We start from the raw sequence: 18,184 nt of genomic DNA on the forward strand, positions 1-18,184 counted from the left end.
AAAGATCATCCGGACAAAAAAGGAAGATATGGGTGGGTGCGGTGTCCTCCAGTGAAGGCTACAAGAAAGAGATTTTACGGTAAGCACAAAAAACTCTGTCACTCTTCATTGGGGGAAACCTTACTCATGGGATGTACCAAAGCAGTCCCCTAGGGTGGGAATAACAACCACTAGAGAAAGGGAAACAGTCAAAGACCGAACCCACTTGTCTGTAAGGCCCGCGGCAAGACCCCAGGCCAGAGACAACCGAGGCCCAGAAACTAAGCTCCCGGAGGATCCCCCATCCCTGGAGATGGGCTAGGACGCCAAGGAAAGGGACAGTCTTACGCAAAAACTAAAACTACGGTCCAAAAAGAGAGACAAGAAAAAAATGTCGACTAGGAAGCCAGACAGGCCAGAACCATCCCGGGAGAGGGTAGAAAATCAACCCCAAGGAACATAGAACTAGACAAAGGAAGAGCCCAGCTGGAAAACAAAAATGGAAGAGGGCACAACAAGAGAACCCATCCAGCTTTAACCGATTCAAGAGAACATGGCAGAAAAAAACACAAGGAAGAGCAGCGTACACCTGAGCAGAAAGTGAGCTCTGAAAGTGGAAACCAGAAAACACTGGAAAAAAGAAAGACGGAAACTGGCTCTAGAGAGGGCTGGAGCATAAGAGCAATGACCAAAACATCTGGAGACCCAAAACCCCTGTCCCAGGGGCCTGCCATCAGCACCCAGAAGGCAAAAGTGGCTCAAATGGTGTACTTCGGATGACTTGTACCTGAAGGGGAAGGAAACCCAATGGCCCCGACACGCTCCGGGAAACAAACTCCCGTGTCAAGACAAGCAGAAGTGTGGTACAGAAGGACTGTCCCCAATGGAATCACTAGGGCCAACCCAAAAAGGAAGGCACACCACAGCAGTCTAGTATAGTGTCCAATACAAGGAGACTAACCAGTGTTGGACCCCAGCGGTCCGAGGAGACCAAAGCAACATCCCGTCAGGACGGAACAGAGGGGAAAAAAAACCAAAAGTGAACCCACAGGGAGGTAACTCTAGGAGACTGTGGTGTCAGTGTCACACAATCGACACGGTCAAGGAAGGAGAAATCCCAGAGAGGAGAGCAATGGCAGGACCCAAACAACCGGCAGTGGCTATACTGGCTGTCGCTGAGTCATACATGAGTGCGCAAACTCCTCCAACAGAGGAGAGTGCCTAGGCTGCAGGAGAAGTAGACAACCAAAAAACAGGAGATAGCTCTAAGCAGAACATAACTCTCAGCAAAATAGTCCCCCTAGTAGAGGGGAAAAACAAGGGGTGGTCAATTAAAAAAAAAAAAAAAATGCACCAACCACGCCAGCTCCCAGATCCCCGTACCCCCTGAGGAGGGGAAATTGACAAGTGCGGCAGGCACTATCGAAGCAGGGAAATGCCGCCCTATGGCAACAGGACAAAATACTGGGTAGACGTAGCCCCACAGGAACCCTACGACAACATACAGAGATATGAAGGGATCAAAATCCTGGAAACAGGGGCTGGGGAAGAAACCAAGACTTGGCTACAAATGCGAGTAAGAAACACACGCACACAGCAACCAACAGTGTTGAGAGGAACACCCCAACAGGGTGAAACCCTGGACCAGATGGGTGCCAACTGAGCCATCTTAGATGTATCGAAGGCAACAGAGCAGACGCCTGAGCCACCCTGCACAGGAAACCAGGAAGATACCTGGAGGCAGAGGGGGGCCTGAACTGATAATGTCGCCCTAACAGGCCCCCTGCCAGAACAGAGGTGCTCAACAGTCACAGGATAGCCGGACAAGACCAAAGGAAGTCCCGAGGCACACCACACCGAACAGAAGGGAGGGCGAGTCTACATGTGCAGAGGACCTAGCATAAGTAGGGACACAGACATGGTTACCTCACGATAGTAGAGGGGAGCCAACTGCAGACATGATGGAAACCGCAGACATCCCAAAGTCCAGCAGAATGGAAAACACACAGCACCCAATGGTGTGTCACCACCATGTCCCAAGCAGACCAACGTGGCACTCCTAGAAAAGGGGAACAGAGGGTGCAGCTGTAGCCATGAAAAGCCATGGAACCTGCAGGAGATGCCCACACCCCAGCGCCTAATGGTGCTACACCGCAGGACTGCTAACGCAGATGCAAGAGATGAGGGATGCATGTGGGGCAGGAAACATACAGACCCAGAAGAGGTCCCATGAACCCTTAGGTACAGTTTGTTGAACTTTCCATGGAAGGAGTCACCGTACTGCGGCCACAGAGGCGGCAAGAATGGGGAGGTGACCTGGTGGATTCGAAAACCATGCAGACACAGTCTGGCTACCTTGCATAGAGACCATGGCCACACTGGGTCCCGCATCCAGAACCACACACACCGAAAGTGGGCTACAAGCCTTGAGAGTAGCAGGCATGATAAACTAGGGAACCCCACGAATAAGCATGTGGCGCATTGCAGAGGGCTCACGGAGCAACATGGGGAGACCCACTAGCAACTACACCTAAGCAGGGGGTTACCAGAACTTCCACCACACAGTGGGAAGTGTATGGTATGTGATCAGATGTAGCAGGAAACAATGGAGACAACCGTCCGGCTGTGAGGTGGAGGATTCCTGAGTACACAGGAACACTTCTTTGAAAACTCCCATAGACAGTGTGGCACAGGAGTGCGGCCAAACTTATGGGCGACCCAGTGGTGTAGGAGACCCTGCAGATGAAGACTGGCTGTTTGACAGGCAGGAACTCTCAGACAGTTGCATGCGGCAGTCCAGAGATTGGAGACCAACAGCGGAGGACCCTGTGTAGACAACGGTCTGGCGTAATGAGTGCCCCTCCAGATGCTGGTGATAAGGGGACACAGTCGGATAGCAATAACTGGGCCCCTTGATGCATGTGAAAAGGCAGTGAAGCCTAGAAACCATGAATAGAATCCCAGAAAACCATGCAGACCCTGTCTGGCTTACTGGTATGGGTCCATGTAGACAACGGTGCACTCCAGTGGTCAACTCGCACTAGTAGTGGGGTACCAGAACTGCAGCCGCAGATACTTCAGCCCTTGGAGAAGCGACAAGCGGCAGAGAAAACCAAGCAGACCCTGTCTGACTTACTGGTATGGGTCCATGAAGACAACAGTGCACTCTGGTGGTCACTTCGCACTAGTAGTAGGGTACCAGAACTGCAGCCGCAGATACTTCAACACTTGCAGAAGCGACAGGCGGCAGAGAAAACCATGCAGACCACTGTCTGGCTTACTGGTATGGGACCCTGTAGACAACGGTGCACTCCGGCAGTCGCCTTACACTGATATTGGGGCAACGAAATCCAGCCGCGGATGCGGCAGTTGTGAGATGTGTGACAGGTGACACTACTGTCTGGCCCAAAGAGAGCAGGTGCAATCCATGGCCAATAGACGTGGGGATCCGGGACAGCAGCCGCGGATGTGGCATCCTGTGAAGGAGGGAATAAGGTTTGTACATGTCAAGAATACCTGCAGCACGGCAAACAGGTCCTGACAACCGGTGGTAAAGGAGAAACAGTCCTGACTGTAACCATGGTATACTTCCAATGAATCATGAAATTCCTGGCACGACCCGCCACAGCAAGTCACATATGTCTCCAACAGAGTGAGAAACCTGGCGAAAGCAGGCATACCTCCACTGACTCAATGCAGTGTGTGATATCAGGACCCATACAGGGTGATTGAGACAGGAAAGGGGGCCCCGATTACCTAGAAAAAAAAAAAAAAAGACCCACAATTTTTTTTTTTGGGGGGTACACTCGAAGATCTCACCATAGCGTGTCAATAAATAGGGCGACGGAAGCAAGCTTCCACATCGGCCCACGTACTGAAAAATCCATGTACTATATGGTCCCCGGATAGGGGAAGTACCACATATGAAACTGATAAGAACCTACACTGCGCTTGATCTTATTCAAAAGGCCGGAAGCGATAGATAGCACAGGCTAAGGCTGCAATTTTGTGTCCCCAGAGGTCACAAGGGTGCATGGAAAAAAAGAAGGCACAATCTAATTATAGGCCACAAGACCACTTAAGTGGCGCCAAACACCACTTAATTGCCTTAAAGGAGAACTCCAGAATATAAAAATTGTCCCCCATACTGCCGGCAGTAAAAAAATTAAAAGATGTACATACCTTTCTCTGCTCCCCCGGGGCCTCCGGTAACCGTCTCCGGTCTCCGCCGCGATCCTCTTCCTGGCTGCTGGTGGTCGGCGAGTCATACTGCGCTCAGCCAATCACCGGCCACAGCGAAGTCCCAGCTTGGCCGGCGATAGGCTGAGCGGCAGTGTGACGTTTTCGGCCCGGCAACAGGGGCCGGTGTAGTGAAGAATTTTGTGTCCTTAAGTGTTCTCACACTGCCGCTCAGCCTATCGCCGGCGGAGTCGGGACTTCACTGTGGCCGGTAACCAGGAAGTGGATCGCGACGGAGACCGGAGCTGTTACCGGGGGAGCTGAGGAAGGTATGTATATCTTTATTTTTTCACTGCTGGCAGTATGGAGGACAATTTTTATATTCTGGAGTTCTTCTTTAAAGACCAGAGATTCACTTTTTTTTATTTTATTATATTATATATGTTAGAGAGTGCTTTCCATCTCCTGGGGGGGGAATCAAGGTGGAGCTATGCCCACTCCCCCACCTCCAAAAGAGCGACCAGCCGGGGTGGGGAATAGAACCCCACGTTACTATTGTAAGAGGGAGGGGGAGGGGGGGCGTTGATATGTACCGGGACCCCCAAGGTGCAACCCCAGGCGCTGGCTGTTGGTGGAAAGGGGTTAACGGTGCATTCATTAATGTCCCGTGCCCCTTAGCTGCATATGGGGGAACAGGTAGCGCCATGCTCCTGAACCCCCACCTGAAAAAAGGAAATAAAATGGAGTAAAGAATCTAACTAAACAGCCCTTACTAGAAAATAATAAAAAAGACCAGGTCTGGGGAGCTCCCAGACCAGCCTACTTTTTTTCCTCCTAATGTCAGCACCTCCTAGTGGCAAGAGCATATACCCATCAGTAAGGTGTCCCCCAATGAAGACTGACCGAGAAATGCTGTCTCTGCAGCTACTGCATGTGTGTCTCTGTGAGGAGTCCAAATACAGGAAGTGAGGACAAGCAGGGATCTGTGCTGGCTCTTGGCTTGTCAATCATCCTCATGTGTGAGCCCGTAGCATGTCACAGAGCCTCACTGCACAGAGCCCTGCTTGTCCACCCTCACTTCCTGTATTTGGACTCCTCATAGAGACACACAGGCAACAGCTACAGGGCCAAATTATTTTAAACCAATGTATTTAACAAATATACATATAATGGTATTATCTACATTATATAAAAAGTTTTTGTTGACGACAGGTACACTTCCGCACGCTGCAATATCACATGTTTATTTTTTCCATTATTTTAGGAGACTTTAACCTGCAATCTTTCGATTGCTAACACTGACCGTGCCAAAGCACAGTACTGATCAGATGGAATGAAGCTCTCAGCTGACCTGGACCCAATCAGCTCCCAGCAACTGTATTTTTTCCCTTTTAGATTCTGCTTGAAATGTAAGTCCTGGTGTCTAAAGGGTTAATGCCAGACATTACACTGTCCCTGCTTCATAGACTAAGAGTGGGTGCAAGTTGTAACCATGTTAAATTAGCAATGGTCAAAAAATGAAGGAAAAGACATTACATCTTAAGAAATGCTGTACACATCAGTGAGATAACATAAATATAACCAGCAGTGTAACATTGAAGATGTCACCTTTTCTGCTGTTGTAGTCCATATCTGGGCTGCATTAGACTCTGGAGCCATTAGCAAACTATGAAGTAAGGCAATAACTTCTGCAGCCATGCTGTTCGCTACATGTCCACTGATGAAAGGGCGTACAGGATCAGTTCTAGGAAAAACAAAAACCACTTACCAACAAAATTTTAAATGAATGAGAATGTAGGATAAGGAATAACATACAATTCATTGATCAGTTGGATAGATAAAGGTATTGTCTTATGGAGCAAAGAGAACAGATGACCATACGCTAGAGATAGTAGTTATTACTAAAGGTAGATTTAGATTATTTAGATATTATTACCATTCAAAATATCTGTAATCATGCTGACATATCAGTACCTGGCAAGGTCAGAATTTCTCTCTCTGCAGACAGAAGTCTGGGCAGTTTTCTTCTTGTCTCCAGTAGAAAGACCACTTGCAGTTTCTGGACTGGCTATTTCCACTGGTGGTCCTACGCTCACTATTAAACCAGATTGGGCCCATTTGGTTGCTTTGCGCAGTGCGGCAGCTGATTCTTCAGTGATCACTTCACAGCAGCCACTCTGTAAAGACCACATAAAAAAAAAAAAACAGTAAGACTAGCTTTGTAATGTACGTTGGAGAATGTGCAAAAAAGACAAATTTACAGTTTGCACTGGTATTCTCATACATTAAAAGGGGTACTCCGGTGAATTTTTTATTTTTTTTGAAACTCAACTGGTGCCAGAAATATTTGTAAATTACTTCTATTAAAAATTCTTAATCCTTCCAGTACTTATTAGCGGCTGTACACTACAGAGGAAATTCGTTTATTTTTGGATTTTTTTTCTTTCATGACCACAGTGCTCTCTGCTGACACCACTGTCCATTTTAGGAACTGACCAGGGCAGGATGTGTTTGTTATGGGGATTTTCACCTGCTCTGAACAGTTCCTGACATGGACAGAGGTGTCAGCGGAGAGCACTGTGGTCGTGACAGAAAAGAAATCCAAAAAAGAAAAGAATTTCCTTTGTAGTATACAGCAGCTGACAAGTATTAGAAGGATTAAGATTTTTTTTTAATAGAGGTCATTTACAAATCTGTAACTTTCTGGCATCACTTGATTTATAAAAAAAAAATCAAGTGATGCCAGGTGGTGAAGTACCCCTTTAAATGCCCATTTTATCACTATCATCGTACATCAGTGTTTCCCAACCAGAGTGCCCCCAGCTGCTGCAAAACTACAACTATAATCACAGGTGTGGTTCCTAGTGGCTTCTCCATGCTCTGCTATCCTTCGGTGATAAATCTCTAACTATGTGTGTATGGGTCACAAAAGGTAGGCGAGGAAGAGAGCTGTTTTGAGTAACTGCCCCATGTGAATAGATACCCTGTTCCAGCTAGGATTTCTCTGAAACGTAAAATAATTTTACAGTATATTATAGTTTGCTATATTACCAAACCTTGACTCTTTAAAAAGGTCCAAATTGAAAAAATACTTACTTTTGTCATATCTCGATCCATTTTTACCACTTTTTCCATGTTTGCTCCAGTGCCAAGGCGGAATGGACGACCTTCAGAACTACTATTAAACAGAGAAATAAGTGTTAACCAAAAGGATAACTACAGAGAAATAGAGAATGCAAATGCTGCTTTGGGGGGGGGGGGGGGGGGGGTTCTAATGTCCCCAATGGCACATATGAGCAGCAAGTACTATTACTGGCATGTATGGTTGATTACTTATCTGTTAAGAAATGCATGTAAATATTTAGAGTATTTTAGAGGGTTATATAGGATAAAGAAATAGTTTTCATTAGATTCGGGGTGTCTGTATTTCCTCAATGTCAAAGGTAATAACGGAAAGTCTATCATTCATCAAGTGAAAAATGGTGAAAGCATATTATTAACTAGTTACCTATTGCTTTTAGAAAAACATACAAAATGTCAATACCCTTTATTCAATAAAGCCTCTGATCAAGCTTTATAAAAAGCAACTTACAAAAGTTACATTTTTCAACACTCCCATCGTATGTGGCTCCGAGGTTCAGTGGGGCTGTGTTTATATCAGTGTTTGGAGCTCCACTATGGAGCTCCGTTTGTTAATTGGCGTTTTTCTTGGCGTTTAAAAAAATAAAAAAATCAATAAAATAAAAAAACAAGTAGAAACTTAGCCTCTCACTGGTAGTGGGGGACTGGAATTCAGCCACAGAGGAGGCAGAAAGTGCGCTCCCATGGACATCCATCTGCAGCTCCCAAGCTATGACGCACGCTCAGCAGGTGAGCACGCATCATACCCGGTGGGTCCTGGTTGCTATAGGCCGGACATCACTGATCGGGATGATGTCTGGAATTAAACCTTTAGATGCGGTGATAAAACTTGATTGCCGAGTCTAAAACAAAAGTAAACATTGCCGGTTAGCTCAGTGGTGCTGTTCGGGACCGCCATGGTGAAATCGAGGCGCCCCGAACGCATGGAGGATCCCTGAGATCGAGGCAGGAGCAGTCGAGCGGCGATAACACTGATCATTGCCATGTTATTGTATGGCAGCGATCAGTGTAGGAAATATGTGTGTGCAATGCTATAGTCCCCTATGGGGGCTATAATATTGCAAAAAAAAAAAAAAAAGGAGAATAAAGTGTTAATTAGAGATGAGCGAAATTACAGTGATTCGATTTGTCACGAACTTTTCGGCTCGGCAATTTAGCCTGCATAAATGAGTTCAGCTTTCAGGTGCTCCGGTGGGCTGGAAAAGGTGGATACAGTCCTAGCAGAAAGTCTCCAGGGAACAGGCGAAATGAGGAACTAAGACTAATCTGACAATCCAGGTAGATTGTTGTCTAATTTGGCTTAATGCTTAAGAAACTTCTTGAACTTCTGTTTAGTGTTTTTAGACGTTCTCTTGTAACTTCCTTTTTTCCCCCCTTAAGCTTAAGAAGAAACATGAGTATACTAACCCTTGCCTTAATGTATAGAGTATAAGGTGCATATAACTGTTATAATAATAATTTGCTGGTTCTCAGAACATCTGTAAGACGCCCCACCCTCCCGGCTAGAGGAAACTTGTTGACCCGGGATGTGGTGAAAGCAAGTGACAGTTTGTTCAGAGATACCACGCATGCTCAGTGATTGGTGCAATTAAATTAGAGAATCCCTACTCTGTTGAGAGGAATTGTCAGAGCCTTCACGGTTCAGTACAGCCACTCCAGAGACTGTGGTTTTGCACCAATTACAGAACATGGGTTCCAAATCATCTAAGTCATATCCTCCTCCCCTTCCCGGTGAAACATGTAAAAATTATGTGGCCCGAGTTAGCCCTACAGGATGGAATTAGTGAATCTGTGGGTAGATGATTTAGCTGGTTTGTCAGAATTCATGGAGGACTCCAACCCATTCCCAAGGGAGGGGGCCAATGATAAATACCACCTGACCACCATGCTAACAACTACATTTGTAATCTCGAGAAGGGTAGAGAGCGTATATGTAGAGAATTAGAAGAGGAACTTAACCGAGTTTTCAAACAAAAATCATCACTGCCCATTGCTGTGGCATGCAAACAAAAACTAGGTGAAACTGTTACTGAATTTTGGAAAAGGTTCACAGAATGTTGGCGTTATGATGCAGGGCTGTGTAAGTTGTTTAATAGGATTAGAGATTGTTGTCAGAAATAGAGACTCAACATTTTGGTGGAAAAGCAGGTGATTTGTGAAGGGAAAAGCATGTGAAGCAGCGTGAGGAATGTAGGATTAGCAGAGCTGAAACTGTTTGAATAAGTGAAGTGAAGATGAGTGTTCAGTGCTATGGAATACAGTGATGTGGTAAATCGCTAGGAAAGCCCTGTGTATGTAGTAATATGATGGCGTTTATAGAATGGTTCTTATGATATAAAGTATGTTGTATATGTGTGAGGTGTATTAATAAATCAGGAATGTATAGAATATGGCCAGTGAATGTTTTCCCTGTGAAGCTGCTGTGTTGTAATGAAAATGGTGTTAAAAGAAAAAAATATTCACGTGGAATTAAATTGAACTATTTGATGATATTTCATTAATTTCTTGTCTTCACAGTAACACAGGGTTGATGCCAAAAAATGAAATGTATCAGGAAATGCCATTAATTGTCTGATTATATTACAGGAGTAATAAGAGAAGAAATTTGGCCAAGAAGAATAAAATAAGATATAAAATAAATAAAAAAAAGTGATCACTATTTAATTGATAAATATTACTTTAGGCCTTTAAAATCAAGCTAATGGTTTACTGGATTAAAAGCAATGCGCATTGGAGATAATTATTTTTCAAAATTTGGAGAGAGCTATGTACACTTTTATTTTTTACATTCTTGATGAGAATGTGGGCCCTGTGTGTTGTATGTTAAGTATTTGTAAATGCCGGTATTGTTACATGTTTCCTGTATGTCTCTTGATGTAAAGTAACACAGTCAGTAACACATGTGATACTAGACGTTTCATGGTGACTGACCAGAACTGGGGAAAGACAAGAAGCCAGACTCAAAGGGGCGGTGACTGGTGACAGAGGTTTGGGAGGAGTAGGGCGGGGTTTACAGGGAGCATGGCAGCCTCTTCTTCTTCGGATCTGGTGTAATTTTGTTTTTCAGGGGATATATATGTATGTGTATATATATGTCTACTGTTTGAAATTGAGTATGTTCATAGTACCTGTATATACAATGCCCCGTGGGTGACCATTTAACCTTACATTCCTTTCGCCTCATACCTGAATGCCCTGTAAACTTCCTGTGAAGAGACCTCACATGTAAACTCAAATTACATATCACTGCATCCCCGTCCAAGTTACATGTCACATCTGACCTCACACCCATAGTCACACCGGCAGGGTACTGTCCTGCTGGACATTATCCTGTTATGTCCCCGGCCCAGGTACCACCTGAGGTAGACCCCATTGTCTGATCACATGGAGACCATGATGTGGGACACATTGACTGTACACCATACAAGGCAAGACTCAAACCAGACATTCTCCCGGTCTACCAAAAACAGTACCCCTTGTTACCGGAAAAAAATCAAAGGTATCCGCCCTATGATCAAACATTTCCTACAAACTTGAGTTTTAGAACATACTGTCTCTAACTACTGCACTCCAATTAATCCGGTCCCCAAACCCGATGGTACTGTCTGTTTTGTACAAGACCTGAGAGCCATCAACAGACTAATTGTGCCTATTGCCCCTATAGTTCCTGATGTCACCCGACTGTTGTCATCAATCCCAGCACAGGCAACTCATTTTTCTGTCCTCGATCTGAAGAATGCTTTCTTCTCGATCCCAGTGGACAAAGAGACCAGACTCCTTTTTGCTTTTTCTTTTGAGGGACTACAGTTAACCTGGTGTAGAATGCCCCAGGGGTATGCTGATTTACCAGTTGTGTTCAGCATTGTCCTCCAAGCCTTTTTAAAATCATGGCACGCCCCCCAGGGTTCTGTTCTCCTCCAATATGTTGATGATTTGTTACTGTGTAGTTTCTCTGAGGAGGCCTGCCTTGAGGATGGCGTTGTGAACAGGTTGAATATCTGGGTTTTGTTCTGCCAAAAGGGAAAAGGGAGTTGAGCACGTCTAGAGTTCAGTCTGTAGCGGGCCTGGTCACCGCGCACGCCCAGAAGGAAATGCAATCTTTCTTGGGCATGATTAACTACTGCAGGCAGTGGATTCCCGACTGCTCATATTATGACAAAATCTTGAGAGATGCTACCCTGTCGGACAAACCAGATCTAATCAAATGGTCCTCATAAATGTACAAAGCTTTTAATGACAAGTCCAGGGCTAGGCCTCCCAGATTACAATTTGCCTTTCCACATGTATGCACGAGACAATTGTAAAACCATGGCAGTTTCACGGAGGTAAACTACGTACTTGTGCCTTTTTTCTCAAAGGTGATGCCCATCTCCATACAGGTTATGCCGGCATGTCTGCGAGCTCTTGCTGCCTGTGCTGTGATTGTTGAACAAGCTACCATCCTCACTTTAGGACATGAAACTACCTTGTACACTTCTCATGATGTTATTTCTCTCCTTAAAGGCCTACATACACAACACATGTCAGCACAACGGCTCTCTGGATATGAGGCAATTCTCCTCAGTAATCCATCCTTGAAAATTGTGTATGCCTCCCCTACATCTGGCCCTGCTCCAATACTCAACGCACTAGTTGGCCTGAAAATTCATGATGATGTAATGCCGGACATACATGACTGCTTGCAAGTCATCCACACTGACACCTCACCCAGACCAGACCTCTCTTCAGTGCCCATACCTGATGCTCTAGAAGTCTTTGTAGATGGGTCATGCACCTGCCCCAATGACAATGTTTACCATGCCGGTTATGCTATTGTCCAATTACCTGACATTGTCCTCAAGGCCCAGTCCATCCCTTATAAGTCCGCACAAGCTGCAGAACTCATCACCCTCACAAGAACCTGTCACCATTTACATGCACTTACCCTACCATCACAATTAGTCAACATTCACTGCAGGACACACACACGTGGGACTGATCACATTTCAAAGGGCAATGCTCTAGCAGATCACACCGCCAAACTGGCTGCTACACAACAACCTGTCTCACTGATGTTACCAGTTCTTACACTTCCTTCCCTCGAAGACACAAACACGTCTTCTTTCTCTCCAGTCCTCTGTTCCCAAACAAGAGGAATATGATTGGTGTTATCCGGTATTGCAGAAAAATCCTGTAACAGGATTGATCTACAAAGAGGGGAAACCATACATACCCCAACACAGTGCCCCAGTCTTTATTGCTCATTTCCACAGAGTAGGCCACAACAGCATCTCCACCACACACACCCTCCTCTCCCAACATTTTTACATCATGAATTCAAAACAACTGGTAGACTACTACATCAAACGTTGCCTCGTATGTCTCAGGAACAACCCAATACACACCAATGTGTACAATACCAACACCTGCAGTACCCCACAACACCTTTCACTCACCTACAAATTGACTACATCCACATACCAAAAGGGAAACAAGAAAATGCCCTGATCATCATAGACATGTTCTCCAGATGGCCTGAAGTATTCCCTACCAAGAGCGAAGATGCAAAAAACCACTACACACATACTCACACAAAACATCATCCCCCGATGGGGATTTTTACTTGTAATTGAGTCTGATCAGGGTCCAGCTTTCACCTCCAAACTAATTAGGGAAACCTCGAAGTTATTGAGAATAGACTGGAAGTTCCATGTCCCATATCATCCACAATCCTCAGAGATAGTAGGAAGAATGAATAGAACAGTCAATGACAAAATAAAAAAGGCCCCAGGGGGCACCTTTGAGAAATGGAAACAAGTCCTTCCCATCATACTCGCAGAAATAAGAATGACCCCCCATAAGACTTTAAAACTCTTCCCTTTTGAGATTCTCATGGGTAGGCCTTTCCCGACTCCATGGGCCCAACGACCACTTATAACAGAAGAAGGGGACCTCGACCAGATAAGGGAACAATAAGTCACAGACCTCATCCAAACCCTTGATAAAGTAGAACAAAAAGTTGTCTGTAATTCTCCTTCTCTCCCACAGGAACCAACACACCATTTCCAGGAAGGCGACACTGTCCTGGTTAAGACTCTGTCGAAAGGAAAGAAGGCCGGAGACTTCACCTTTGGACCCCCAACCACAGTTGTAGCCGTGACGAGGCGGCGGTCCTCACGGAAGACAGCCCTTCTTGGATCCACGTCTCTCGGATCAAACTCGTCCAACATCCACCAAAGGAGATAATAACGGGGGCAGACAGCCCTGACCTTGAAAGCCTACCGAAAGATGCACCTGCTGATGCCCTGGCCTTGTTCTGACAGATGGTCGAAGAAACTAATTCTCATCATGTTTGCATTAATGACTTTATTGACTTTGAGTCACCCCACGGTGACTCTGCATAATGAATTAGAGAGACACCCAAGTCCCTCTACTTTACAGTCACTCAGCAGGGGGCTATACTGCCTACATAAAGACTTTTCAAAAGAAAATGGAAAACAAGAAAAACCAAGTTGTCTAAGTGACAACTGGTTTTAAGAGGGGATTGAAGGATGCAAGGATCCTGATAAATTCATATTATTTATATACAGATCTTTTATTTCTTGTATGACATATAATAGTTCTGCTTTCTAGTAACCGCAAGGTATAAGTTACACCAATCCATATAAGGGTACAGACCTTAAGTCACGTACATCCTGTTATTCTGCTTTGCTTAACTGCTGACGTGTATCCCACATGCACGTGGGATAATTGGATAGAAAAAATAAAAGATAAGAGGGGTATAGTGCCATATAGGTTATAGACGATTATAGAGTGCCTTACATCATATCACCATGTTATAAATATAGCTGGAGAGAAGATTGGATAGAGGAAGGGTATAGGACTAGGTGTGAATGTAGGTATGTTTTTGAGGATTAGGGCGGGCGGGGCAAGTAATTGTGGGTTGTTTTCCCCTTACCCCCGCCCTTCCAATGTGTTTGTCATGTTGTATATTGTTTTCCCTTTCTCCTTTGTATTGTATTATCCGAAAATTGCAATAAAAAGTAATTATATATAAAAAAAATAAAAACTGCTGACAAGTAACTATTGTACAATTTTGATGCTTCCTAATTATATATACAGGCATATTGGTAAAAGTAAAACAGAGCGTTCTTAGACGGTATCCTGTGTGCTTGTATTCTTTCCACACCCAACAAGATGCTCTCCTGGCGCCAGTACAAGCCTTAAGCCAAATTGGACCTGGTACCAGGGGTACTGAGTAGACAGAGAACCTTTCAGCACCCTCTTTTACGTTCCTGGCAGACGCTCAGGTTTCTTTTGAGATTCCTCATCTGTCAGGTCTGCCGGCCACCCATCCTGGGAGTGTTCTTGGCATGTCATGCTATAAGATTACCTTCTCCACAGGCTACCGCATCCGCGGCTAGTGCTCCGGATCCCCACATCCAGCGCAAGGTCTCAATGGGAATATCTCTGCGTGGGCATGGATTGGACCGGATATTATTATGCCAGACAGTAGTCTCGCCTATCACTCATTTCACAGCTGCCATGTCCGCGGCTGGCACACCGGTACCCCACTGCTTGTGCGAGGTGTCCGAGGAATGACCCGTTGTATACTATGGACCCATACCAGTAGGCCAGACAGTGGTCTGCATGGTTTCCTTTGCCGCCTATCTCTCATCACACAGCTGACGTATCTGCGGCTGGAATTCCGGTATCTCACTACTGTGCGAGGTGTCCGACGGAGTGACACGTTGTCTACTATGGACCCATACCAGTAGGCCAGACAGTGTCCTGCATGGTTTCCTCTGCCGCCTGTCACACGTCTGATATATCTGCAGCTGGAGTTCCGGTACCCCACACTGCTGTGTGCGGTATATGTGGAACTGACCCAGCGGGTCCTACGGACTCTATATGGGATGACCGGGAAGCATTCCATGGCTCCTCAGCCTCCCCCTATCTCCCAGGGGGGCGGGTTTCTATCAGTGTCTCCTAGGCCTCCCAGCCCTCCTTCCTATGACAAAGGAACACAGTTATTGCCTGACTGTCCCCTTTTTGCCAGCACCTGGAGGTGTTCTTGTTCAGCCAGACTGTTTGTTGTCTGCAGGGTTTCCGCCGCCATCGGTTTTTGATGTCAGGGCTGCCGCGTACATAGCCAGATTTCCCGTTCCTCACTGCTGGGTTGAGGCATCCGGAGGAGGGTCCCTGCAGGTACACGGCATTGATGCAAGTCAGACAGTCCTTGGTCTGTGGGGTCTTCTACACCACCAGTTGGATAGGCTGCACTCCAGTACCCCGCTTTCTGTGGGAGGTTGACTGGAGTGACCCTGGGCGCTCAGGAATCCTATACCAGTCTACCAGACGGTTTTCCACATGGCTTATTACTAAGTCGGGTCAACTACCATACACTTTCCACACCATGGACAGTAGTTCAGGTAACCCACTGCCAAGGTGTAGTTCCGAGTGAGTCACCCGTGTTGCCCCATGGGCCTTATAAAATGCACCACCTACTTTACCAGGTCCCTCTCTGCATGCCTGCTACTCTGTCTGAAGGCTGGCATCTCCCTTCACTGTGTGTTTCTATATGCAGGACCTGGCGTGGCCATGATCCCTATGCCACATAGCCAGACTGTGTCTGCATGGTTTGCTAATCCACCTGGTCACCTCCCTCCATTTCTGCAGATGCCACGACTGCAGTCTGGTGTCTCTCTTTCCAGGTGAAGTTCTGCAAAGTGTGTCTTTGTGAGTTCATGGGATCTTTTTCTACCTGTACGTCAGACTGTGTCTGCATGGTTCCTGCTCCACATACATTCTTCATCTCTTGAGTCCGCGCCTGCAGTCTTGGTGTGTGGCACCATTAGGAGATGGGGTGTGGGTTTTTTATGCAGGTTCCCGGAACTTTCTCAGCAACAGCAGCATCACTCTGTTCTCCTTTCTTAGGTTGCAATGTTGTTCTGCTAGGGGCATCCCTCCCTTCCTTCTGATCCTCTGGATGTCTACGGTTTCTTTCGTATCTGCAGTCTTGGTACCCAACTACTATCGTGAGGTACCCATGTCAGTGTCCCTACATATGCTAAGGCCACTCAGAAGGATAGGTGGGCTCTACACTTACAGTTTGGTGGGGTGTACCTCAGGGCTTCCTGTGATTTTGTTTCTGCAGTGGTTGAGAACTTCTGCTCTGGCATGGGGCCTGATGGGGCGACACGGTCAGTTCAGCCCCTACCTGTGCCTCCAGGTACTTTTCTGTGAGTTTCTGCCCAGGGTGGCTCAGGCACCTCCTCTGTTGCTTTTGTCATTGTCCGGAATGGCTCTCAACAGGTCTTGTCTTTTGCCCAGCTCCAGTGTGCAGGATTCCGATCCCTCTGGGGACATAGGGTGGCTCCTCCATACAGCGATGGGTTGTTGCTAGGGCCTGGGGGCTACGTCCACCTGATAATTGTCCCGTGGCTGTGGGGCAGCATTTCCCTGCTCCTATAGTGCCTGGCGCATTTTGCCAATCCCCTTTCCACAGGGGGTAAGGGGATCAGGGTGTTTGGCATGGCCAGTACCTGAGTTTCATTTCGACCACCCTTGTTTTCCCTCCACTACGGGGAATAGTTTGTTGATCTTTTTCTGCTGCCATGATGATGCCATCTCTCTGTTCCCACTATTTAGGTGGGGTATCCGGCTGGGCCCTTGTCTTTTTTGCTGTGAGCATTCAACAGAGCTTTTTACTGTCTAGGCTTGTGTGCTTACTGTCCACCATGGCAGCCTGGCTCTCTGTTTTTTTGTTTTCTACTGGTGCTCACGTAGCCTTGGCTCTCTCCTTTGTTGGAGGAGTCTATGTAATCTTGTCTGGCTGGCGACTGCTGGTCTAACCACAGTCTGTTGTTCGGGTACCACCATTGCTTTTCTACTCCCTCAGCACAATCTACCTGGAAGGGTGAATTCTTCCTTCCCTTTTTCTGTGTCAGTTGTACTGCACTGACTCCATAGTCTTCTGGAGTGACCTTTCAGTGCCCAGAACCTGAGAGTCCCAGCTGGGTTCCCCTTTCTTTTCCCGTTCTGGCGTGACGTTTCTTTAGAGTGCTCTGGTCCCCTGGGGTCCAAGTCCGGTTAGTCTCCTTGGCTTGGACTCTGTCCTAGGATGCTGTGGTGTGCCTTCTTTTCGGGTGGCTCTTCCGGTTCTTTGGGCCTTGGTGATAGTTGAGGTCTCGGGCATGTGTAGTGTTCCGGCCCAGACTCCTCTGTGATCCCATTTGGTGGGGCGGTCTTTCTGTTTTCCTTACTCTTCAGGGTTTAGTCTTCCAGGTGACTCTGACATCTCCAGTTTCCATGTCGGTCTCTCCGGTATCCGGGATGTCCCCTGTTCAGGGCGTTCCGCTTCTTTCTTCCTTCGGGGTCTATGTCCTCCTGAGTTAGAGGGCATTCAGGTCATCCGGATTGCACGAGTCCTGCTATTGTTGCCTTCTGGGTGCTGATGGCGGGCCCCTGGCACAGGGTTTTTTGGGTCTGCAGTAGTTCAGGTCTTTGATCTCATGCACCAGACCTCTCCAGAGCAGATTTAAGTCTTTCTTTTTTTCCTGTGGTTTCTGGTCTCCACCTCCTGTGCTCGTCTTCTGCTCAGGCGTACACTGATCTCCCTGCTGAGTTCCTGGGAGTTGTTTCCTATCTGCTTACGGGATGGTTCCAGCCCATCTGGCTTCCTGGTCGACCTTTTCTTGTCTCTCTATATGGCCCGGGTGTCTTGAGTCTCTGCAGAGGAAGGTCCCTTCCTTTGGCACCCTAGCCCATCTCCACGGATGGGGGTTCTTCCCGGAGCTCAATTTCTGGGCCTAGTTTGTCTCTGACCTGGGGGCTCGTCCGTAGGCCTTGTGGACACGCGAGTTCAGTCTCGGGACTGATTCTCTTTCTCTAGAGGTTGTTTTTC

General features: G+C 46.6%; 1 protein-coding gene and 1 pseudogene across 5 annotated transcripts in view; both read right to left on the reverse strand.

Moving 5' to 3' along the window:
- Positions 1-18,184, reverse strand: part of HECTD4 (HECT domain E3 ubiquitin protein ligase 4) — a 200,180-nt gene that overhangs the window by 65,844 nt on the left and 116,152 nt on the right. For all 5 annotated transcript variants that reach the window (XM_056536635.1, XM_056536627.1, XM_056536623.1 and 2 more), the window contains exons 38-40: positions 7,255-7,336; positions 6,133-6,335; positions 5,767-5,902 (exon numbers count right to left, since the gene is read on the reverse strand). In XM_056536635.1, the coding sequence (XP_056392610.1) occupies positions 5,767-5,902; positions 6,133-6,335; positions 7,255-7,336 (421 nt within the window). The remainder of the gene's footprint in view (positions 1-5,766; positions 5,903-6,132; positions 6,336-7,254; positions 7,337-18,184) is intronic.
- Positions 3,789-3,959, reverse strand: LOC130342607 (U2 spliceosomal RNA; annotated as a pseudogene).

This window comes from Hyla sarda, chromosome 1, assembly GCF_029499605.1.
Source record: "Hyla sarda isolate aHylSar1 chromosome 1, aHylSar1.hap1, whole genome shotgun sequence".
Lineage (NCBI taxonomy): Eukaryota > Metazoa > Chordata > Amphibia > Anura > Hylidae > Hyla > Hyla sarda.